Source organism: Coccinella septempunctata, chromosome 5 (genome assembly GCF_907165205.1).
Source record: "Coccinella septempunctata chromosome 5, icCocSept1.1, whole genome shotgun sequence".
Lineage (NCBI taxonomy): Eukaryota > Metazoa > Arthropoda > Insecta > Coleoptera > Coccinellidae > Coccinella > Coccinella septempunctata.
This window is the reverse complement of record NC_058193.1, coordinates 9,547,684-9,574,821: the sequence shown is the minus strand read 5'-3', so window position 1 is coordinate 9,574,821 and position 27,138 is coordinate 9,547,684. Positions and strand designations below refer to the sequence as shown.

The window sequence follows — 27,138 nt, the reverse complement described above, 5'->3', positions numbered from 1 at the left end:
GGAGCACCACCGATTTAGCATCCTGTTGGTTTTCGTGGACTGCATTAACTTGTTTGTGATTATAAAAAAACAAGAATTCTTTTCACTTTGAAAAGGTAACTTTATTCTTTGCATACTTCACGCTTTGACAATGTAGACTGTATCATAGACATCGAGTGAATGTGAATAATGAATACTGACTATACTTCATTCACTTTTATTTTAGCAGTCGGTTGGCCATGATAATTTGACACATTTCACTCTGTATAGTACGAAAATGTGGGGTTATGAAGCTTGTCAAAACATTTTTGAATTTTAAATCAACGCTATGTTGCCCGTTCTACGTAAAAGTTTCTGTTATTACGTATTTTATCACTATGTCGAATCTCTTCGGAAAATATGCGACGAACATAATTGAAGTTTATACAAACTGATTGAGGGCATACCAAATCCAGTTATTTGCATGGAAAATACAAGAGATCAGTGTAATATCATAATATGCACTAGCTTGAGGAGAGTTAATGTTCGTTATCTTCTTTGGCTTACATCATTTGTAGATTTCAAAAATAATAACTCAAAGATGAAATGCATATGATGCAGTGGTTGGGAATGGGTATCTCCCGAAGGAATTAACAAATAATTACAAGAATGTTAAATTCTTCAACAAAAATCATCTTGCATCAATGGAAGTAAAAGGAATTGAAGGAAGTTTCAAGTTAAGATGAACTTAACCTTTGAACAAAAATTTCACATGAATAAACAAGTAACAGGGCAACTTGCGCGTATTTGTGGCTATTCATCTTAATACATTAATGTATAATAATAATAATTATAGGTATTTATTAGTACCTTAAGACATTTACATTGTATAGGACAAGTCAAATGAAAAATAGAAAAATCCATTTTAGGGAACTTATTCTCCGATGACGTTTATCGAAAATCGAAAGTAATCTTTTCGCATTAATTCACTCAAACATAAAATTCTCAAATGCCACCACTTTTTTGGGTCTCCCAATAGAAGCAAATTCTTCGTCATCCTCTTCATTCACAATCTTTCTGATTGTGGAAATATCCAGCTGAAATATATGTCGTTTAGATTCAGATGAAACATTATATAAATTCTCTTACATTGAATATGTTCGCTACCGTCTGGCGTATTGTGGATTTTAGAATATCAGGGTATAGACGGAGAGCCAGAGCCAAAAAAAGTCTCTGAATTTCTTAAGCCTGGTTTTTTCTCAGGTGATTACAATCATAATATACAATAAAATGCTGCGGTCAGTCAAGTGGATGTTAGAACATGTGCCTCTGGTGCGCGGTCAAACATGTCGTGATTACCGACATAACAAAATCAATTTCTTAAGGCTGAAACTTTATAAACTTTTGTATTTTGGTATGTAAATCAAAATTATGATAGTCAGTCAACTTCCGATCGGGACACAGCTCGTCAGTCAGCTTCAATGTGCGTAGCGTCGTTTATAAGGATGCAATTCGTTTATTAAGCGTGAAATTTTTTTTGTAACTATTACTGACTATATTATTGATAAATAAAATAGTCAGTCAGCCATTCCGTAGAACAACCCCCGTCAGTCAGTGGATAAGAAATTAAATTTTTTCGCTCCCTATAGATATTACATCAAAAACATTTAAAGTAAAACACATTTATTTTAATGAGCAACTGTTCTTTAAAATCTCAGAAATAAAGTTCGTTCAAAATCAACAAGATACTTAACGAACATGGGTATACGCACAAGTAAGAACTCATTGATTTTCAAACATTTCTAATATTTATTTAATTCATTAACGATAACAAGCTATAAAGAATCATCACATGATTCATAATCTGAATCTTCATCTGAATCCATATCATCATTTTCATAATCGTGATCTGACAAGTCGAGCTCGGGTGTTGCAGAATCTGAAAAATAAATAAAATTCAGTAAAAAAAGTATTTTTGTGATTGTTTAATCCAGATAAAGATATTTCTATACCTGTATTTTCTTGTAGAGGTGGAATAATGACATCTTGTACAAGTTCTGGTAATTGGTCGCCTTTGAACCAATCAAAGTCATATTTCTCATCCACCAATTTCCACCCGTAGTCTGTAGGAGATAGCTCCGTTGGAATTTAACGGTGAGCATTACGCCAAATATTTGAAATGAAGCTCACTGTTAAGAACTGCTGCCGCTTTGCTTCATTATCTGCAGAGGTTTTTTTTTACCTTTCTTGTTAAAAGCTGGGTTAAAATCACATCCAGTCAAAGCATGCAGTTCAGGAAGAGCATTGCAAACTGAATTTCCCAATCCTTGATGCATTCTACTGACATTAATCATCCTTTGATGCTTTCCAGTCACACGTCCAGTCCAGTCTACGCACATTAAAGCTGACTGACCAGCTCTGTCCCGATCGGACGCTGACTGACTATCATAATTTTGATTTAAATACCAAAATACAAAAGTTTATAAAGTTTCAGCCTTAAGAAATTGATTTTGTTATGTCGGTAATCACGACATGTTTGACCGCGCACCAGAGGCACATGTTCTAACATCCACTTGACTGACCGCAGCATTTTATTGTATATTATAATTGTAATCACCTGAGAAAAAAACAGGCTTAAGAAATTAAGAGACTTTTTTTGGCTCTGGCTCTTGGACTAGTATGACTATTTGAATGAGCGGACCTGAATTCTAAATAGCACTTCCTGAAACCCTGTCTCTTTTTTCAATCGGCATTTTTGTAATAAATATTGATATTAGTTGTGGCAACGGCGTTATGACATTAACGACATTTCATGAGTGCCAACCTATCTTCGTTCTAGTTACAAAAACTTGAGAAAATTATTTCATGGCCAACCGACTGCTAAGATAAATTTGAATGAAGTATAGACTCATGAATGATTGCTGAATGACATTGATAGATTCCTTCCGCATTCAGAAGCTCATAGACAGACGAGAGCACCGTTTCGCAGTTGGAGCGGTAGACGGCGGATCCAGCTCCTAGCCATACACAGCTCTACAGGAAAAAATAATAACAATGCTGACGTAAGATCAAAAACATACCCTAAAAGCTTAATAGAACGTGCAGATCTACCACGATATCTTGGGGGTCGAGGAATTACTGATTTTTTCAAACGAATGTCCCAGGAAATTGAATGACTTTCCTGAAATTTTCCTGAATTAGGCCTCCTCATCAAGACTCCATCAAGCAGTTTGTCATACCGATAATTCTGCTCCATTAAAGCTGCTGCAGGATCACATAAAAATCGTCGAACTCCACAGAAAGCAAAATGCAGAAACTGATTGGCAAGCTTTTACATGGGAGACACCAGAACGAGGTCAACCATGATTATGTCGACATATCTGCATCGAACTACTGGTTGACTTCTTGAAAGTTGTTTCCTGAGACAGAGGAATTCATCATTGCCATCCAAGATCAAGTTATCCCAACAAAAAACTATATGAAATATATCGCAACGGATACCTCAGTGGCCAACGAAAGCTGTCGTTATGGCTGTGCGACTCATTAAACCATCCAGCACATCAGTGCTGGATGTTGCATGTTAGGAGAACAAGGCCATCCTGTAACTGTCCTAACGGTTTACCGCAGCACAAGGTGTTTTGCACTGCAGCACTATCGACCCCCATCTTGTGTTACCTCTTACGGTCGAGCATCGCCGGCAACGATTACAGTGGTGCAGAGAACGAGAACATTGGAATGTGGAATGGCATCAGGTCGTCTTTTCTGATGAATCTCGGTTATCCTCGGGTGCACATGATGGCCGAAGAACGGTTAGACGACGTCGAGGAGAAAGATGTGAACCTCATTTTGATATTGAGTGTCATGTACACCAGGCAGTAGGCGTTATAGTAGGTTTACACATGCATGGATTTACCGGCGCCAGTCTTAACGCCAGTTCAACTTTCACGCCAGTAAGCGTTTACACGGTTTCCAGTGTTTTGCACGCCAGTTGCTAGTATCGATACTCTCGTTATAGTAGGTACCTACATCATGTCACAAAAGGAGCTTGTAAAAAATTATCGAAAAATTGCAAAATCGATAATTGATAATATCATTGAAGATTTAGAAGGGAAGAAACGACATAAAAGAAAAGGTCGCTTATGGGTGCGCAATTGGATTTCTCAGAGCTAATGATGGGTGCTTCAAATTCTCTTTTAAAAGAACTTTCAATGGAAGACCCCCAAATCCTTCAATATTCTTTAATCGTGCTATCTGTAAATAGCCATTTTCCCTAGCATCTTTATTTTTGTACATTCCAGAATGCACCTCCCACAAACAAGGAACTTGTTCATACAATTCTGAAAACTGTATTGTGGTTTCTGATTTCCATTTCTTCTCTTTTTTGTTCATCGTTAAAACACAAAACTCAGAAAAGAACCAAAGTAAACTATTAAACTGTGCCCCTAACCTTAAAAGTGATTTGCCGCTGCGTAAACAATATTCATTGGCGTGCACGGAATGTGTTTACATTTGCAAGTTGTAATTTCACTGGCGCAAGAAAAGATACTGGCGCATAAAATTTTGGAAGCGACCAAAATTTTTAATCCATGCATGCCTGGATAACGTTTGCACGCCAGTAAGTGTTTACATATGCATTTTAAAGTTACTGGCGCGCCAGAAGTCACTGGCGCCACTAAATCATTGCATGTGTAAACCTACTATTATGGTATGGGGTACCATTGCACATGCAAGTAGGTCACCTTTAGTCTTTATTCGAGGTAACATGACAGCGCTGCGTTACCTTCAAGAAATGGTGGATCCATATGTTTTCCCATACCTTAACAAGCATGATAATGCTCGACCTCATGTTGCCAGAGTTAGTTTAAACTTTTTTCAAGCTACCCAGGTGAATCTTTTGCCATGACCACCCAGATCCCTCGATCTTTCGCCCATAGGTACATCATGGGTAGAAGGCTTAGAAATTTACCCCAGCCCCCACAGACTTTGGCGGCTCTGAGACATGAAGTACAGGTAGCTTGGGATAGTATTCCTCAAGATGAAATATGTGAAAAATATTATTATAGAACATCAACACGGGTTCTTTCCTGGACGATCCTTAGAAACTAATCTTCTTTCATTCTCTGAGCATATAATAGAACAGATAGACAACCAGGGTCAGATAGACACGATATATACAGACTTTAGTAAAGCATTCGATAAGATCAGTCACGTAAAATTACTGAAAAGACTTGATGAGGTTGGCTTACCCGATTCATTGATAGAATGGTGTAAATCCTATTTAATGGGAAGGGTGGGCTTTGTTTCGATTGGTGGCCACAGATTTGAACCTTTCTTTATTACATCTGGCGTTCCTCAGGGTAGCCATCTGGGTCCTCTTGTTTTCCTGATTTATATAAACAACATCAAGGGTTGCTTCAGACATTGTTGGATACTTCTTTACGCGGACGACTCAAAGAACTTTCGAAGCGTTCGATCATTGGAGGACTGTCAGAAAATTCAAGAGGACCTTGAAAGACTAGTACAATATTGCAAACAGAATAATTTAGTTCTGAACCCGTCGAAATGTTTTCATATTTCATTCACTAAGAAAATTCAAAAAATTATATATGAATATAAAATCGATAATGAAAAGTTGAAATACGTCAATGAAACCGTTGATTTGGGTGTGACGCTTGATGAAAATTGGTCATTCCGACCACACATAAATAAGATGATTAGTGCGTCAAACAAAATGGTCGGATTTATTAACAGAAGTTGCAAAGACTTTAGAGATCCTAGGGTTTTCATCGGTCTTTACTATGCTTTTATTCACAGTAAACTTTCTTTTGCTTCCGCTATCTGGAACCCAATATACGAAGTTTACATAAAAAGGGTTCAAAGTGTTCAGAATAAATTCTTAAAATTTCTAGCGTTCAAAACTCATACTACCATAGAGAACAGGGATTATACACCTATAAGAAAAAAATTTCGCATTTTATCTTCGAAGGATAGTAGGATGGTGCAGGAACTTTGTATGCTTTATAAGATTATACACACTCAGATTGATTCGTCCTTTCTGCTTAGTAGGGTTAATCCGAATGTATCAGGTCGTGATCTTCGAGATAAAGCTCTCTTCAACATTAAATATCGAAGAACAAACACAGGACAGCACTCTCCGATGCGGCGCTTTCAGGTTACTTTTAACGGTCTTGAATTGGATGGTGGCATGGATATCTTCTCAGACAATTTTGTTAGATTTAAAAAAATTTTGAAACATTTTTTTATATCGAGTTTGTGAGAGAGAAGTTCTTTTGTTTTTGTTTTTTTTTTTGTTTTTTCCTTGATTTCGACGAGTTGGTTTGCTCGGTGAACTCGAATTTTCAATGTCTTTATGTGGATACTTTGTTGGTAATCTTTTTACTGTTTGTATCCTAAATGTGCAATAAATAAATAAATAAAAGATAGACCATCTTCTTGCATCAATGCCAAGACGTGTTGGGGAGTGTGCAGATAAATGCGGTGGACAAACACATTATTAACAAATTTAATGAATAAAATTGTAAACCCTTCGTTTTTTTTTCTTCAAATTTTAATCATTTACTCCTTGATACTCTTCTGTTTTACCAAAAAAAAAATTTGAATTCAAACAGCTTTTTCTGGGTATTGCAATTTCTTTGTCAGTTAGTATATATAATTTGAAAGCTCATCACTTCAACTCTTCATAATTTGCAGCTTTTTGTACAATTGAATTGAATTTTAATAATGAATGGTTGTTCATCGTATCTCCTGAGAATATTTCCTGATTCGTGCTCTTACATTTATCTCTTCTAAAAGATGTCATATTTTTCGATTTTTTTATTATTTCGTTTTTTGAGTTACTTGAATCAGCGAATATTTGCTTGCGGAAAAGTCCTTACATCAGGAGAAGTAAAAGACAGTTCAACTTCAGTTTGAAACAGATACTACGTGAATTAGTTTTCTAAAAGAACGTTGTCAAGTTAGAAAATTCATTTATTGACAACTATTAGTTTCGCAAATGTTCAAAACATTGAGGAACATTCTATAAATTCGCTGGAGTCATTTGTTGACATTCGTTGACGATACGATGACGTAATTCTTCCAAACATTCACCTTTCATGTAATCCCACAAAAAAAGTGGAAAAAAAGGGACAGGCGATGTGCGGGCCATTCTAAAGATCCTCGTTTTTCAATCCAACGATTTGGAATTCTATTGTTGAGAAGCCCCATCCTGCTAAGATACCAACACATCTTCTGGATACTGCTTCTTATTCTCGATGTCAGTCAACATTGAAGAGGTTTTGAAGCAACTCCAGGTACCTATCTCTATTCTCCATCTCCATTGAGATTTCCTGGTATGAAAAAAGGGCCAGCTATGCGATCACCAAATAATTCAGCCAAAACTTTCAGTTTTTCTTGGTGTTGTGTGAGAATTTCCAGAGTTAATCTATGTTTTTCATCTACCCATTACCAAGAAAAATTCACAATTGTGACGATTCACAGTACTGTGGAGGAAGAATGAACATTTATCTTTGAAACAAATATTAAAAACGAAATTTGGATCATTAGGCAATCGTTCACTGATCACTTCACAGAAATCTGAAGTCGCGCGGCACCGGCGCTCAAATTCATCTTCATTAATTTGATGTACAAGATGGAATTCGTACGGGTGGATTGAGAGCCACCGAACCAATAACTGCCACATCCACCCCTACATTTTGGCTTTTTATTATACACTGATCCAGTTTCTCGAAACTTTGCCACGAATTTCGAGAATCAATTTCATCTCAGGGACTCCAGACTTCCCTAATCTACATGACTGACCATTTTCGCCCGTTCTGAAGTCCCATCACCGGATATTGGAATCAATTACATAGGCCGGCGATCGCCGGTTTGCTCTCCGAAACGTACATTGTATCTTTATCTTCAGATTTCCTAATACTACGAGATCCCGCTGCAGAATCACTATGTTCATTACGTATTGAGTCAAACACACATTTTTACATTCGTTTATGGATAGGAGTATACACTGTTTACACCGCAGCCTGTCAAAAGTGGCCGCAAGTAATTTTAATTAAATTAATGTTAATCAATATTCCAAGAAAAATCTCGTTCCCTTCGTTTTAGAATAAAATATCATCCACATCATAACAATGCATGTAAAGAACCTTAAATTCCATAACTACCTCGCAGCAGGCTGCAAAGGCTTGCCATACCATCTGTAGCCGCTTCACAAGTGGCGAGCTAACTCTGTCTTAGTTTATCTCGGATATCTCGCGTTTTTAACAGATGACAGACCCAATTTGCCATTTACGAGATAATGGCGAAAATGGTTTATTAGTTTGAATTGAAAATCTAAAATTGCTCAGAAACTATCAGGTTTAGATGTAGAAAAATTTTATGAAGATAGTTTCGAAATTAATTTTTACGTTCAAACAGATATAGAAATACCGAGTATGCCATTTGAAATAAGAAAGTTTTCGACGATTATTTGTACTTGATGTTTGAGAATTAATTTTGATCACTCTGTATATTCCAGAGTTGAAATTTATTGCAGCCCGAAGAAGGATCAAATCTGATCTGAAAGTGTAGCGAAATAAACCGTTTTGAATAGACCTGGTTTGCCTATATCCAAAACCCCCGTTCAATATTAAATTATTGTAAAATGCAAGTTATAAGTTAACCATCGCGTGGTGGTAACCTAACCGTAATCATGAACCATCGATTGTAAACCAGACGTTATAGTTACGAGTTGTTTATGAAAAATTCGATATTTTTTTGCTATCGATCTTAAACTCAGATTAGAATTCAAACAAACTTTTTGTACCATTAACATATGTTCTGTTTGTGAAGTGAAATGAGGAAATTAGAGAGACCTGATTCAACAGAGGCCCTCCGTTAATTGAACTCAAGATCAGAATTGCAAAGAAACACCTTCAATTCGGCCGACGTTTCGACATATTTAATGTCTTCATCAGGGCACTGTAATTAGATAAAATCTCATGCAGTATTACACAAATACAGTAGGAAATATTTACGTGATCGTTACAATAAGATAGAACAAACAACACTTACAATTTGTATTGGTTTCCTCTAAATCAATAGCAGAAACAACATCCGACAACAATACACAAAAATGGAAATCTTCGCAAGGAAAGAAAAACAACATGTGATGGATTGACCATTGAAAGGAAAACAAACTGGCGTTCTTCAATCGGATGCGCGCATGCTAGAGATATTTGATCTACTGTGGTCATGGTTTTCTTTTAATATATTATAGTACCCTTAGTTGAAATTTTGAATATCGCTTCTAAAATTTACAGTTTCCTCTGTCATTATGTGGAACATTTCATGTAGGAGTCTTTTATATAGATGTGGTTGTCGATCTATAATTGACGTGTTTGCAAAATCAAACTTGTGGTTTTCGATTTTGCAGTGCTCAGCTAAGGCAGTTTTGGCATTGGTTATAGGCTCGATGACAGATCTTATGTGTTCATCCAATCTTTTCTTTAGGTATCTGCTTGTTTGTCCGATGTATGATTTATTACACTGCAGGCAGGGAATCTTATATATGATGTCAGACATCATTGTTGGAGGAGTTTAGTCCTTGAGTTTTGAGAAGAAGAGTTTCCCTACTGTGTTGTCACCTTTAAATGAGATCTTGATATTGTTGTTAGATAAAACTCCTGATAGTCTCTCCGATAATTTGTTAATGTATATATATATTGGGTAATTGTTTTCGAGAAGGATGGACTTAATAAAATCGAGGTTTTTGGGCCAGAATTGGACATCAGAGAGATGAGTGGCTCTGAATTCCATGTTTGTGATGACATTGATTTTCTGATTTAAGGGGTGCTCTGATCTGAAATTGAGACATCTTTCGGAGAAAGATGGCTTCTGATACCAGTCTACTATAATGATGTTTTCAGGCGTTCTGATGGCTTTTACATCTAGGAAACTCAAGCTGTTGTTATTCTCATGTTCCAAAGTGAATTGCAAACTAGAATAAAATGAATTGAAACAATCAAGGACAGTCTGATAGAAACCCTCGGGAATACACATAAAGATGTCGTCAACGTAACGTTTTTAAAGTAGAACTTGAAATTGTAGTTTCATGAGGCAGAAATTCTGCAAGTGGAACACAACGATGTCAGCACAGATCTGGGACATGCAATTACCCATTCCGAAACCAAATATCTGTTTATAGATCTGGTCGCCGAAAGAGAAATAGCTGCTTTCTATTAAAAATTTGTAAATAGTTTTAAAGGTGTCGAAATCAAGTTGTGTTAGCTCTACAAGATGCCAATTTTGTTCAATAATTTCCAGTGCCAAATCAGTTGGAGTATTTGTGTAGAGGGAAATTATGTCGATCGATATCATGACGTACCCAGCAGGTAATTGAAATTTGTTTACTGCCTCGAAGAATTCGAAGGAGTTGCGAACATATTTATCATCTTTGATGAAGATGGGTTAAAGAAGATCGGTAACAAACTTGCTAAGAAAGAAGGTTGGAGAACCCACATAGCTCAATATCGGCCTGAGTGGGGTATCAGGCTTATGAATTTTAGGTAAGAAATACATTTTAGGGACAACTCCGTTTTCGCAGGCCAGAGATTTCGATGTTTCCTTGAATATTATCCCCTTTTCAAGCGAAACTTTGACCAGTCTTTTACATTTATTTTGAATCTTGATGGCTGGATCTGCTGGTAGTTTTTCGTATATTCGATCGTCGTTTAACAAGGAGAACGCTTCATCAAGGTATACATTTTTATCGAGTATAACGGAAGTGTTATCTGCCTTAACAATTATTATCTGGTCTTTGTTGTTTCTGAGGAAATGTCTTGTCATTGCCATTTGAGTTTTTAGGTGGTGGTCGATGTAACGTTCGGGGTTATTCTTGTTTTTAAAATTGGTTAAGATATTGATGACCCTATTTCTAGCCTCAATCCTGTCTGTTTCCTTGTGTTTTCTGAGTATGTTCTCGCAATCAGCTATTAATTCTTTCATGGGGTACGATTTGATATACGTAAATTATGTTTATGGCCCATACTTAGAGATGTTGCACTTCCAAAGGAATATTTGGAATGGATGACTGATTCATTAACCATTTTTCATTAATTCGATAAGCGAGGTAAGATCTTTGAAGTTGCAGCAACTTTGTGACTTTTGCGATTTGCTTCCTTTTGATGTTTTTGAATTCTTTTTTGTAGTACGTTATCTGATTACTTGAAAACGCATTGAAAATTTCATCCTAACGATATTTACAACTACATTCTTGATTTGATCGATTTTTCCTAGTTTGCAATTCACTTTGGAAGAAAACCATGACCACAGTAGATCAAACATCTCTAGCATGCGCGCACCCGATTGAGGAACGCCAGTTCGTTTTCCTTTCAATGGTCAATCCATCACATGTTGTTTTTCTTTCCTTGCGAAGATTTCCATTTTTGTGTATTGTTGTCGGATGTTGTTTTTGCTATTGATTTAGAGGAAACCAATACAAATTGTAAGTGTTGTTTGTTCTATCTTGTTGTAACGATCACGTATATATTTTCTACTGTATTTGTGTAATACTGCATGAGATTTTATCTAATTACAGTGCCCTGATGAAGACATTAAATATGTCGAAACGTCGGCCGAATTGAAGGTGTTTCTTTGCAATTCTGACCTCTCCAGTCATCCTCTGTCACGTTCTAAATTAAAAGGTCATCAACCAGGTTACCATTTATTTTAGGGATTGAGTCTTAGTGGCTGCGAACTTGAAGAGTCAAATAATGAACTCGTCGAAGGCCTTAAGGAGAAATACCCAAACCTTAGTCCAAATATAGCCATTGGAAGCGACACCGAAGGGTCAGTGGCTGCTACTTCATCTAATGGTGGCTTGGTTTCCATAGCAGGAACTGGCTCAAATACTCTTCTCATAAATCCTGACGGAACGCGTTCACAGTGTGGTGGATGGGGCTATCTTTTAGGGGATGAAGGAAGTGGTGAGTTATTATTATTAAATACAAAATAGAGTCGAGGCCTATTAGCCTTTTATGACTCAATACAATAATGAATACAAAATCACAACCAGTATGGCCCAGCAGAAATGTTTGAAACAAAAAGAAATCTCTACAAGAAGGAAAGAATAAAGAAAAATTTCTAGCATCCGAGGAACAAAATTCGAAATAGGACGGAAAATATTTTTCACTGCCTCGAAATCAGAGCACGCCAATCGTCATATCTATTTTTAAAAGAGTTCACACTACTAGCGTTCACAACCTCAACCGGTAAGCTGTTCCAAACACTGAACACTCTGTTGGGCAGAAACTTCTGGCGGCTTGTTGTCCTGAAAACTTCCTTGGCGAGCTTAAAGTTGTGACCACGTAGAGCGTTATTGATGTTAAGTGGGAACATGTGTGACAGATCCAACCCAAAATGTCCGCGAAGAGCTCGGTACGTCACGATGAGATCCCCACGTAGTCTACGATCCTTAACAGTTGGCAAGGAGAAGATCTTCAGTCGCGTTGGATAGTCAGGACGGAGATATCCATAGGGCAATCTCGTTGCAAAGCGCTGCACCGACTCCAGGAGGTCTCCATCGTACTGATAGATCGGATACCAAACCGGCCCAGCGAACTCCAACACCGGTCGAATGTACGTCTTATACAGAAGGGAGCATGTTGTGATGTCCATACTTGGGAATGACTTGTAGAACAGGTATAGCATCTTATTCGCCTTTGCTGAGATATTCGCTATATGGTCAGACCATGTTAGCGTTCTGTTCACAACCAAACCCAAATCCACATGAGAATCAGCACTCTGGATCGGCGACCCATTTAAGTAGTAGGGTAAGAGTGGATTCCCTATATGAAGAACTCTACACTTCGAAACGTTCACCGACATCAACCATGCGTCACACCACTCAGCAACCGAGTTCAGGTCATCCTGGAGAGTCCGGTAATCAGTTCTGGGATCTGCGTACAGCTTCAGGTCATCAGCGTATTGAGAACACCTGGATTGAAGTAGTGGGGGGAGGTCTGCCTCATAAACAAGGAACAAAATTGGACCCAAAACTGTACCCTGGGGCACTCCACTTGACACCATTCTGAGCGTTGAAACAATATCGGAGACCTTCACTCGAAAATGCCTACCCCGTAGAAACGCTCCAATCCATTCCAAGAGCTTGCCTCTGACTCCGATGTGCTCGAGTTTGTACAAGAGCCGCCTGAAGGGAACACGGTCAAATGCCCGGGAGAGGTCCAAGTAGAGGAAATCAACTGGCCGCCCATCATCCACCATTCTCGTGCAATCATGGACACTCGTGAGAAGGTTCGTGAGGACAGATCTTCCAGGTAGAAAGCCATGCTGGCACTCGGGAAGAGAACCATTTTGCAAAAGAAAAGATATCATTTCCCTGGTAATGAGTCTTTCGCAGATCTTAGATACTACTGAGGTGAGACTGATGGGTCGGTAATTCGAAGCCTGCAATTTATCTCCCGACTTGAAGATGGGAGCAACATTTGCCACAAGCCAATCAGTAGGAATAATGCCAGAATTAAATGATTCAGTGAATATGAGCGATAATGGTAAGGCCAACGAGGATGCACACTGCTTCAAAGCAAAAGGAGTTAAATTGTCCGGCCCTGGAGCAGATGTACCATCCAGAGAATTGAGTTCCTCGAGAACAGCGGATTCGGTGAAAACTATGTTGCAGAGGTTATTCGTCTGTCGAGGGGTCTATTTCAGGTATCTTGCCACTAGGTTCATCAATGAAGCTGGAGAAGAAAGTGTCGGCGAAGAGTTCAGCAGACTTTTCAGGCTCAAGAGTGACAGATCCATCGGCATCCCTTATAACTAGGACACCTACCTTAGTACTCAAGGAAGATCGGACAAATTTGTAGAGTTGTTTCTTATTCTTCGAACCCGCTATCTTTATCTGGTATTCTTTTCTGTCCCGTGCAAGTCTGGAATGTAGTGTATTCGAGTACAATCTATGGCGTCTGTAATTCTCCCGTGTTTTAAAACGGAGGAAGCGACGCTAGAGGACCTTCTTGTGATGCAGCATCTTAGCAGTTTCCTTAGTAATCCAGGGCTTCTTAGGATCGACTTTGAATTGACGGATTGAAGTACGCGAATTGAGTAGTTCATCGAACGTGAAGATGAAAGCGTCCCACATTTCCTGTATTGATTTTCCATGGAATTTGCTCACCCAATCCACAATAGAAAGATCGTCATTTAAGGCCTGGAAATCAATTCTCTTAACTGACTTAGTTGAGGCAGCTCGAATCCGTGAGGTAAATTGAAATTTTGTGGCAAGTGTCACATGATCCGATTTCCCGAAGGGAGGCAAGTAATCAAGTTCCGTCACTAAATCAGTGTCATTGACGAGAATGAGATCCAAAAGAGAAGGCTGCTGTCCACTTCGATATCTGGTAGGTTTGTCAACTAATTGAGTGAAGGAAGAGTTTTGGATCAACTCTGCAAACTGCGCATGCGGAGATGTGCCCTGGAATGTTGCCTGCAAAGGCCATTTCAGATCGGGGAAATTGAAATCGCCGGCAATAAAAACAGTTCTACCACTACGAGACAACTGTTCCAGATGGGAGAAGAGGGTGCAGTCGGAGGCGGATGCCCGGGGCCTGTAGACACAACCTACCGTCACTAGGAGTTCGTTGTTTTCCCTTATATCTAGAAATAGATTATCTATATGAGGAGTGGCAATGGTGTAAACTGATAATTTATATTATAGTTCTGTTGGATGTTATCACTGACAAAGATGCATACACCATCGTATCCTACATTGAAGGAATTGTCACATCGAAACAACTTGTACCCAGGAATAGCAACAACGCTGTCTGGAATGGTGGTCTTGAGCCAAGATTCCGAAATCAAAATTAAATCTGTTTTATTGTAATTGACATAAGCTAGCAACTCATTATATTTGCTGTAGAGTGATTGAATGTTAGTATAAATTAGGCTCCATTCTGTGAAGATGGTATGTTTTTCCACAATAGAGACACAGGCATCGACCCGGGAAATCAAACCCGTTTGCTCCACCTTCATGGACCTCACCTCACTCAGCACCATCGAAAGCTGCTGCGACATGGCCGTTATTTTGTCTACAAGAAGACTGAAACTCATTGGTCACATAATTAGAAATGGGTTGAGAACTGCCAGTGGAAGATGAAGAGGAATTGCTTCGTAGTGTTCTCGAACGCGAGGAACAAGAAGGGCGAACCCATTTCTGTTTATTTTCTAAGATAAAGGACACCTCAACGTCGCCTAAGTTGACACATTTATGATGATAATGTCTCCTACAGGGGTTACATATTATTGACGATGACCCATCGCCTATTGATACAGAACAGCCAGCGCAAGAATTCGGCATCTTTATGAAAGGAAATGGGATTTATTGGAAAAGACGCGCTTCACTGTCTTGGGTCTGTAAGACAGACTTAAAGTATACAGAAGGGTGACCACGGATTGAAGGGTTATCAAAAACAAAGGTAGAGAGAAGTGAGAGGAAACAGATCTCCGTAATTTTACGAACGTTCTAACTTCCAAGTGATATTTCGAGAAGATGCAGCTCAACAATGAAGTCCAATGTTTAACTGAGATCTGAGACCAGCGACGGTTCGCCGGTCGCTGATAACAGCGGGTACGGGATGACACCCACGATATGACCGCGCACCACCGGACTGAAATGGTGGGGTTATGGTGTTGAAAAAACTGGTCCGAGTTTATAAACAACGGAAATTTCACTTATGATTTCGTAATATTTCTGACCAATAAAATGTTGATTTATACAAACCAGCTTCAACAATCACTCACATATATCTATTATATTCTATATCGATAATGGGACCTCGAAAATTGAAGCCAGCCCGTGGCCGGAATCGACTTATGCGCATGTGCAGAAATATTAAGAATAAAATACCTGATTAGTTCTGTCTCTTTCTGATACATGGTTTTATGAATTGACAGGAATGAAATGATTTTTTTTCACAACCATTCGAATATTTTCGACCTTAACCTATCAATATGTTGATATTGGTTTGAATCAGGTTCAAACTCAGGTTTGCATTACGTAGTATAATTTGTATTTCTTCAATGATTTCTAGTAACTAGAAGTCAAAATCCTTGAAACTTCATCATTTTGCAACACTAGACGCTCGAATTCATAACAAATAAGTTAAATATTATGTGTAATCCACAGAAAACCTGCGGAGTGCGGAGACTAACGAAAGTGATGTTGAATCAACAAAATTGTAGAACTGTGAATACATTTTTCTAGGTTGTTCACTATCGTATATTGTCTGCATTGTATCTAGATAAGTCTGTTATTGTCTTGAAATCCAGTTGGGAGTTGAGGTAATAATTCTAGTTCAATTTATATGATTGTTTTTTCAGCACTGAAATAGTGAAATATCTAAATCGACATCTATATATATAAAGCTCAACTGTAGTTAGTAGTATCTAAAAGTTTCTCATCTTCTGGCAATATTCTTATTGCCAATTTGATTATTGTATTGCTTCTATTGAAGCAGGGCTCTTTTAATGAGCACTCCGTACTTTTATATATAAAATATAACTACATATTACATTAAATGTTGACCCAAGAATATTTTTTATTGAGTATTGAGTAGATTTACAAGAGGGGAAATTCAGGAGGTGAGATAAGTATGGTGTTGACACAAACACGCAATATTGAAACTGGTATGAAACAGTAATATTAAACGAAATTGTTATTATGTCACTCTTGAGTTTACTGAGTATAGACAATACCATTCCTATTCGGCACTTATTATTTCACAAATCATAATAATATTGAGTGAATAGTTTTGATGCACTCATTTGGTTTGATCTCTTTTCGTTGATTTATCTGAAAGTTGAAAAAAACGGATAAATGTGTACAAGAATTTGAAATAAATCATCATTCGAATTCATTCAACGTCAAATATAATTCTGTTATCTGTGAATATGAAAACAAACTAACCAATATCTTGATTGTCATTTTCGAACTTCTAATTCGCGCATGCGTACAAGTGGAATCCTCCCAACGATTTGGCTTAACTTTTTGTCGTAGTCTAGAACGCGTGTTATCGATATTGGTATAATAGATATATGATCACTGAGGTCGCGCCACAACCACAAATACGAAAATTTTCAAGCCAATAAATCGCGAAATAAACGAGATTACTCCGGAGCCAGAAATTCTACGTCGACACACACCAGTCGTTCACGAGAGAATCGTAGTATTTACGATTGTGGAACAGCAAGCATTGAGAATGACGATGCACAAAATCTCAAAAAATACGTTTTTTTTTTCTCCCATGGTATTTTTCCACCTTAAAACAACAACTATTGGTTATTTTCCTTTCATCTGGATCTCTACCTTATAAAAAAAAACGTGAAGGCATGTAGTTTCGACAAATTTATTATCAATAACCAACTTTCAAACATCTTGTATGCGTAAATTATTTATCACCATAGAAGAAAAATAATGAGGAAAACTGCTCATTCCGAAAGAATCATTACTTTATTTCTGCGATAGACACTTTCGCACTCTGGCAGCCCTTTGCCTTTGCTCGGGCGCCAGTGGAGCAATCATTGAAACTCCACGTCTATCACAGAATCTCAATAATAGAGTGGGGGTAACTTTTAGTATCATTGAAGACTAGAGTGGTAGCCTCTTCCAAGTCTCCCATTTCAACGGGTTTTAAACTTTAAGAGTTCTTACCTCTTCTAGCTAAAACCTGGCTAGAAAAGACTGCTATATTAGACCTGAACTGAGACATAATCTTTCTTTCCATAGAGAAATTGAGAAGACAATTAAGTTCCTGAAAGGAATAAACTTATTCTACTTGATTGAATAGTTCATGTGTGTAGAATGTGATATTATCAAAATGCTCATTGAATAATTGTTGTATTCTATGGCTTTGTTTTGGTTCGCACTTTAGGCGGTTCCGAATCGGTTCAAAGTAGTGGAGCAGCAATGCTATGGGAAGCTACACACATGCTACGCGCGAGCTTACGCTGAATAAATAAATGTGCGACTGTTTTGAACCGTTCTGGAATCATCCTAAAAGTGAACCAAAACAGGCCTTATTTGTGCGAGGATTGATTCAGGGTAGAAAAAGAAAGAAGAAATAAAAACAAAAGCGTACACTTCTTTGGTAGCAACCGGAGAGATCAAATGAATGAATATCGCATAGGCGAATGAACAGTTGAGTGATCTGAAATATTCCAATGATATTCATGTAATATATATCAACAAATGAAGGGGACTGAAAGAAGCGCACTTACCTTTGTCCGTTCCTGATAGTTGTTGAGGAGGGCCCTCCCAGCTAGAATCCCAGGGATGAATTTGCGTTGTCTCTCAAAACCGCCGATACGAAGTCGGAAATTAAGCACAAACCACTCAACTGAAGCGTTCTGAAACGTTGTTATATGCGTTTGCACGGAATGATATTGCGGCAGCGTGAGGAGATCCTGACGGCAACTAACTCCTCTCCACCGTAATAGGACATATGTACGAAGTACGCTTCTTTTTTCTCGCCCTTTTTCAACCTAACAAGTTTACTATACCATCTTAGATTACTCAATCACAAGAATTTTCTCCCAAAGATCATCAATCCCGGACACCATTTATTTTGATCTGTATAGGTGCATATTTGAATAATTTTTTATAGATGTGTATATATGTATATGAGGGCATTGTGGGTATATACCTGTCATTTCTACCGATATTTCATAAATAATATTTATTGTTCTTCATTTTATTGTTACATCGTCTTACTTTTATATATCTTTAAATTTTTTGTATTGTATCATACTCTAAGTACGATATATTTGTTTTTATTCAATATCTTTTATATCCTTGTGATATCTTATATCTAATTATAACTTCTGTACCTGAATTGCAATGAGTCAACTACTTTTTCGGCTAATGACCTAATAGTCCGAGAGCTGGCAGCAAAAACAACTACCTCATAAGGTACCAAAGGTTCTGTTTGGCACTTTGGTTCATTTTAATAATGTGAACTTGAAACCGTCCGTCTGCCGTTCGTGAGTGGTCGCCTTATTGGATAAAAAAAATTGAAAAGATTTGAAAAAATCGATTGGAACTTTCTAATTATTACCAAGATGAATGTTGTGTCAAAATGGTCTAGGATCTTAACTGAATTGAAATCGTAAGCGTCTGCCAACAGGCGTGGTGGTAAAGTATATTCAATACGTTTACAAAGAGTAACTAATTTAGGCAAGGTATATATATCTTGTAAAATCAAAGCCTTGATAAAATCAGGTAGTAAGTTAGCTTTAATAATAGAAACAATCTGTTGTTCAGAAGGACGGGCCGTCAGTCTGTTGAATTGTGATTCCAGAGAACTAATAAAAATAGTTACTGATTCTCCTAGTTGTTGTTTCCTAGATTTAATTTCATCCATCAGAACTTGGTCGTAATTAGATGGCAAAAAAGTCTGTTTTAAACCTGTTATTAGTTCGGACCAATTTTTGAAACTTTTTCTGATATAATGATTGTGCCACAACGTCCACGCGTCCAATTGAAACAAATCTGAAGCTGACTCAAATAAGTCTTGATCAGTACAACCTCGTGAAATTTGAAGTGAATCAACTAAATCGAGAAATGGAACTTAAGGTTCCCTACCAGAGAATTTTTTAATACCCCACTTAAATACTGGAACTTTTTTCGATAAACTAGGGGAAATATTTTCCAATGCTACATTTGGACTATGAAAAGAATTCTTAATCGGAGTTGATGAAGCTGGAGGCTCATCAAAATGTTTATCAGCCAAATCTGATTCCAAGCCGAAAAGTTCTGTTTGTAAGGCCTGCTTAATCTCGGCTTCTTTATCATTATTAGGTTGCAATCTATACAATCTACCTGAACAATGAACCAACCTGTATGTTAATCGGTTATACTCATGTTTAGAAGAGGTTGCTCCAAATTTACCTACTAGTTCAGTAATTTCTTTGAGAGAAATCACAAGTTCAGCTACATCAAAAGTATAGACATCAAGTAAAGCAACAAAACTACGGTTTGCTTCTTCCTGGGAAAGAGAACCTCTCAAGGTCTTACGATTTTTCTCAACTGAATCAGTTACCTTCTTACCCAAACGAATAGAAACCTCATAAGTCACCTCATGAGTCTTCAAATAGTTTGGATTCATAGACATATCGATGAAGATATAAGCTACTTTCAAGTCTCACCCGATAAGTTAGGTAGAAGATAAGTTAATGGAAATGAGAGGTGAATGAGCTTGTAAACGATAAATAAGGAGATCAAAGAGGTAGAAAAGTAAAAAGAGGAGAAAACAGAAATCACCTGTGATCCAGAAATTCAAATTTCGAAAATCCGTTACCAGTGGTTCAGACTAACATTGCAAAGCAGAACCATCAAGAAAATCAGGCCCCTTTCACGTTGGTCGCCAATTGTGTAAGGTTTTATTTACTTCGTAAAGATCCGGCTGGCAAAGAGCATGAAACCACCTTACCTTTTTCCTTTTTTTTATAGATAGATGCTTCCACTCTGGTCAGTAATAGTCTATTTGAACAGATGGGCTTTATTCCACTCTTATAACAATTATTATATACAATATATACAAGAGTTGGTCAAACAAAGAATATTAATTGAACAACAAGTCAGATTAATCACAGTTCGAATCACATGTGATCTCTATACGTATGTGTGGAACTAATCATAGGAATTTCACATCGAAACTTCCGTAGTGGCTGGATGGATCGAATCTCGGAAGATGGAAGGAATCTCCTCAATGTGGTGAACAGCAAGTTTTCAAATCCATCTCTCCATTTTCACAAAGCAGGTTTTCGATAAATGAATCAGAATAATGATCTCAAAGAACCATTTCAAACCATGAAAATGTTCGCAGTTCGGTATAGATCTTCTTATCAATTAATGTGGAGCTTATAAATCGCCACAGATAAATAACTGATTCAGAAAAGTCAGAATCTATTTCTTAAAGATGTTTAGGTAACGCTGCCCGAGACGAGAAAAGAAAATCCTCGGCAACTGTAGAACTAGCTCGCAGGTGCGCAGCGCATAGCGGGAGTCGATATCATCGATCGAGCACAGATACGGGGGCGCTCTCAAAGTCATTCATATTAAATTTTCAATTTGGAGAATTGAGCCGTTACATATTAATAATAGTATACAGGGTCTTTCACGAGGAACCTCACCCATATTTGTACGGGAAACTACTGAACGTATTTTCATGAAATTCAGCACTTATAAGTATTTCACAATGCTGATGAAATCTAAAATATTTTAAAGGCATGAGCATCTTCGGTTTTTCCGGAAATGACGTCAACTTCCGTTTTTCAAATTAGAACACCATTTTTTTATTGCAGAAATAGATTCCTTAGAAAATTTCAAGTTATTTTGATGTAACATTTTTCAGTTTTGGTTGGAAAATTCTCTCTGAGCGGGAAAATTCGAAAAAAAAATCGAAAATAGAGCTCCGCTGAAACAAGAATAACTTCGAGGTTTTTGGATGGAAAATTTTCATTTTTGGGATTTTTCAAGATGTAAGATTGATGTATCCACTTTAAAAATCGAAATCGCGATTCATGATACAGCCGGTGAAAAAATCGCTTTCAAAGTTAGGGATGACAAAATCGTGAAAAATCAATTTTTTCAAATTAGAACCCCATTTTTTTATGCCAGATATTGAATCTACGTTAAAAAATAATGTGAGTGTATGCATCACACCCTTGCCTTAAAGTGGATATTTTCTGAGTTATTCACAAAAAACTGTTTGTCGTCTTGAATTTTCAGCTATTTCTTTTCCCTTCACGCCAAAAAGATGAAATTTTCAGGAACTGTTACTTAAACCATGTTTTAGATTTTACTACCCTAATATGCAAGAGAAAAAAGTTACAGGTTGTTCCTAAATACATGGCGAATTTTGATTCGAATTTGTATCGGAAACCTCTTTACTTCAACTAATCGGCCATCGGTTTTCTCTCCAGTGATAAATAAATAATTCCTTATGAACCATATGCAAAAACTTACCATGTTTTACATTCTTTTTTTTTAATGATAGATAGCATTAATTACATCTGCCAAATTCCTCTTTATTCAGTAGCATTTTGTGTTTTCTATTAATTTGGTGATAATTCGTATTAAGTTATAAAATCGATCACTATGCCTAATTTTACCAATGAAGATTATTTAAAACTCCTTCTACTTCATGGAGAATGTAATAAAGTTGTAGATAGAACGATTCGACTGTTCATTGAGAGGTTTCCTGACCGACCCAGACCAACGAGAGATACCATTAACAGAACCATGACAAACTTGAGAAATGTCGGATCTTTCGTTAAGAAAACACAGAGAAAAAAGTGTAGTAGAAGATGAGAACAACGAAATTACAGTTCTTGCATATTTTCGTGTGAATCCTCAAAATTCTCTCAAAGATGCCGAGATTGATCTGGAATTATCTCAATCGAGTGTTTGGAGAATATTAAAAAAACATAAAATGCACCCATATAAATTCAATAGGGTACAGCATTTGAAGGAAACTGATTTCGTCAGGAGAACTGATTTTCGTCTGTATAATTTGGACAGATGAATCTAAATTCACAAAGAATGGTTCTTTCAATAGGCATAACAGTCATTATTGGGATGAAGAGAACAACCACCACTTCGGACAATGGAACTTTCAAGAGACCTGGAGTTTCAATGTTTTTTGCGCCATCAAAAATAATGCAATTCTCGATGTTCACATTTATTATGGACTTTAACTGGTAAGATAGAACACTACACATGTTTGCATTATTTAAAGAATGTTCTCCCTTAGGAGATAGATATTCTGACATATTGACTCAAATAATTGAGCCGCTAGTACAGAACCATAATGACTTATGGTATCAACAGGTATCTACAGGCTATTTGAAGATCGATGGTTGGCGAACAATGGTCCACACCTTTGGCCACCACGTTCTCCCGATTTAACTCCTTTAGACTATTATGTTTGGGGTAGGATAAAAAATATTGTCTACTCAACTCCCCTGACTGATAAAGAGGACTGCATAGAACGAGTCAGAAATGCGTTCAGGTTTGTTTAGATTTTTAGATTCATAGTTTTGAAACTCAATTTGGTTTTTAAACACTTTTGCAGATCTCATCCTCCCGATGAAATAAGAAGAGCAACGCACGAAGCATTCCTGAGACGTATAAATAAATGTCTAGAAATTAACGGTCAAAACTTTGAGCATCTTCTCTAGTTATAACTGCCAGAGTTTGCCATGGTTCTCCTTATAGTAACTTGAAGTCGGTTTCAAGAAGGGGTGAAAAATCTACAGCAGGGTTCAAATAACAGTTCCTGAAAATTTCATCTTTTTGGCGTGAAGGGAAAAGAAATAGCTGAAAATTCAAGACGAAAAACAGTTTTTTGTGAATAACTCAGAAAATATCCATTTTAGGGCAAGGGTGTGATGCATACACTCACATTATTTTTCAACGTAGATTCAATATCTGCCATAAAAAAATGGGGTTCTAATTCGAAAAAAATTGATTTTTCACGATTTTGTCATCCCTAACTTTGAAAGCGATTTTTTCACCGGCTGTATCATGAATCGCGATTTCGATTTTTAAAGTGGATACATCAATCTTACATCTTGAAAAATCCCAAAAATGAAAATTTTCCATCCAAAAACCCCGAAGTTATTCTTGTTTCGGCGGAGCTCTATTTTCGATTTTTTTTTCGAATTTTCCCGCTCAGAGAGAATTTTCCAACCAAAACTGAAAAATGTTACATCAAAATAACTTGAAATTTTCTAAGGAATCTATTTCTGCAATAAAAAAATGGTGTTCTAATTTGAAAAACGGAAGTTGACGTCATTTCCGGAAAAACCGGAGGTGCTCATGCCTTGAAAATATTTTAGATTTCATCAGCATCGTGAAATACTTATAAGTGCTGAATTTCATGAAAATACGTTCAGTAGTTTCCCGTATAAATATGGGTGAGGTTCCTCGTGAAAGACCCTGTAGTATAGTATATTTATTTAATTTCTACAATTAATTTACATATCACAGATATGTCAAAATAAAATAGAAACATGTCAAAACAACAAACCAAAAAAAAAGTATCTCAGGAGCAATTTTTCTCTTTACAAAATTCTCCAAATTCTTCCAAGTTATAAGGTTCACACTGAAGTATGTAGCTGTGAATCCTTCTCCGAAAAAGGTCAAACTGATCGATGCCTTGCAGATTCCTTGGTAAGCCATTAAATAATTTCATCGCAGTCGGTCTCTTTGATAAACGTCACGGAATGTATAGTTTTTGGGACGGCTTCCAAGGTAATTCAGAAATAATTTTGATATTCTGTTTGCCAATCTGAATTCAAAATGTTCATTCCCGGGAGGAATTTAAAATACTTGAGAAGCAAGAGTACATATCAACCCTTTACAATAATATATCGTGTTTATACGAATTGAGACTGTTGTGTATTATCATAAATCTCTTTATCTGTGGGATTCAGAATTTCAAATTGAATCATATCGAAGTTCAGTTCTATATCTGTATTTTTCAAACGTTTCACTGCATGTATTTTACTGTATGATTCCGGCGCCGGCGTAGTTATATAATCCATTCTTTTGTATTCCTTTTTTTCTTATCGTTTTTTTAGATTCAACATTTACTCATGTACTCATGGTTGTACGTTATTCCATAAAGAATGATGTACCTATTTAAACTCAATATAGTCACAGCAAGGTGGCAAAGTATCATTTTGCGGAGGCGACGAAATTTTATTTCGCCGGGGCGGCGGCCCTGGCACTCAGGTTGTTGGTATCCTCTCTATAATTCACTGTGTCGTTTCTTCTTATATGTATCATTTCTGTTCGTGATCTAGGATGGTTACATCTTCAAAATTAAACGTATGTGCCTCTGTCTGCCAGATCATTTTTATGTTGTCGAATTCTGTCTTTCAAGTATTGTCTTGTTTGGCCCACGTACAATTGGCCACAATCTTGGCAGGGAAATACACCAGACTGGATTGCATAGTTGGAGGGGTTTTGTTTTTTATGTTGGTTTTTAGGTTAGTAAACAATTTTTTGTTGTTATCAAGGATGTTGTGCAGCCAAACTCTTTGAATATAAATGTAAAAATTGTTTGTCTGCGCGCTTTGTTTCGTGTTCGTCGCCTTTTGTATGTTTGTCTCACACTGCATCAGTGGCGGCTCCTGATCTAATTCACTAGGGGGCTACTTTTAGAATAATAATAAAAATATGAAATTTTAAAACCAGTTTGCCGCAAAATTTGATGCAATTTATAATTCTTTTTAAAACATACCTGTTCGTATCTACTTGCTCGTTCTGCTTAATAATATTATGTCGGTAAGCTGAATCTAATTGAGCAGCAATATTAGTCGTACTCACAAAAACTTAATTCTCTCGAACGATTTACATGCTTGGCAGATAGCTCATGCTTGTGCACAGTATCACAGCCACATATCCATTTGTTCTTTTCATACACTTGTCTTGAGAATCGTCTTGTGTAAGAAGTTTTTGGAGTTTTTTCTGCCTGGGTTAAATTTAAATCGGGAGTCGGTCTACCCAGCAGTTCAATACGGCTTTTTCCTGCCAGCGAAAGCCTCGCGAAATCAGTTTTTAAAATATTTTGAACACTATTGCCCGCCATGATTTCAATACGTAAACAAATGCGAACACACGCTAGATTGTCTATGCGCTAGCGGCTAAAGTGAAGCGAAGAGGGGCGACTTTTATCGTAGCCCTTTTACTTCGTATCTGACCCCAAGGAGATATAGGATATCTCCTTGTATCTGACCGACACGATGAGTTGCGGGTGGAGCCGAATGACTGACCGAATGCAAGAAATCGGGGCTATACGATTCATCGCCCATGCAGGGACGGACTGCTAGATTATGATCGAGATAAACAAAACTGAAGGAGTCTCATGAAAGTTGTACATTAATAAATTATATAAGTATCCGTGGAATGTAATATTTTCATTAAAAATCGTATGGGAAGGTAAATAACATAAAAGGATTGATTTCTTGTGATTTCTTATATGGGGCTGTAGCCCTCACAGACCAGCCGCCACTGCACTGTATGTTTGCTGGTTGGGATAAATCAAATAAGCCGAGACCGAATATGAGAATATCTGTCATCGATAACAAAGTATGTAATTCCGACTCGGTTTCATTGTTTTTATTTCGTTGAGTGTCACACGTCGGACTGTTTATTATTATTATTCAACCTGCGATATTTTACTTATTTCAAACATGGACATGAATACTGCAGACAGGCCCGGACTGGGACCACTTGGGGCCCTCAGCGGAGACCTATTAAGGGGTTCCGGTGCTCTACCCCGGAAAATTTTCGAAAACGAATTTGGTGCTTCAAAACAATGAATACGCGTTTTTACTCTATTATAGCTCTTAAAAAGAAATCTGCTAGGTATTTATGCGAATATTATGATTTTCGACTCTTATTGACTTCATTTTTTATTAAAATAAGAAATTAACAGTATTTTTGAGATAACACTAGAAAACACATTCTGTTGAACTGCCAATCATTACAACGGAGTCAAAAATAAAAGTGCAGTATTGAATTGTTGTGGCCGATACATCCATAGTTGAACTAGAAACAGATTATATATGATTTCCACAAAACAGAGTTGTCAAATCACGACACTTGTTTCGCTATCACAATAGACACTTTAGGTGGGTAAAGGTAAACTGAAATATATGGTACCGAACGAGAAGATATTCAATCAAGCGTTTTACTTAATTTAAAAATCTACAGGGGGTTCAGAGCTATTTCTTTTCAGAGTTGGTTAAAATCGGACTATATTGGGTAAATGGTAATTTTCGGAACGTTCAGAGCAATTACAAAGTAGGCACAAATCGGATGATCGGTCATTAAAAAATATAGCAGAGGAAACCTCCTATCAATGCATAATGTTGTCGAAAACCATCATCTATCCTTAGATTTCAACGAGTTGTTTCATTTTTTGTTCATTTTACATGCAATTTTTTTTTTAAATTAGGTTTTTTTTGTTTGGCGATTTTTTTGGTTTGTTAGTTTGTTTCATATTAGCAACTAAACAGACGAAAAAATCCTGAAATTGCTCTGAATGTTATGGAAACTACCCCCGCCCCCTCTATATTTTTAGGAGTTTAGGACTAGAG

At 37.1% G+C, this 27,138-nt stretch overlaps 1 protein-coding gene across 2 annotated transcripts in view; it reads left to right on the top strand.

Annotated features, from left to right (window-relative positions):
* LOC123314406 (N-acetyl-D-glucosamine kinase) overlaps positions 1-27,138 on the top strand; it is a 103,976-nt gene that overhangs the window by 73,891 nt on the left and 2,947 nt on the right. For both annotated transcript variants that reach the window (XM_044899694.1, XM_044899693.1), the window contains exon 3: positions 11,690-11,942. In XM_044899694.1, the coding sequence (XP_044755629.1) occupies positions 11,690-11,942 (253 nt within the window). The remainder of the gene's footprint in view (positions 1-11,689; positions 11,943-27,138) is intronic.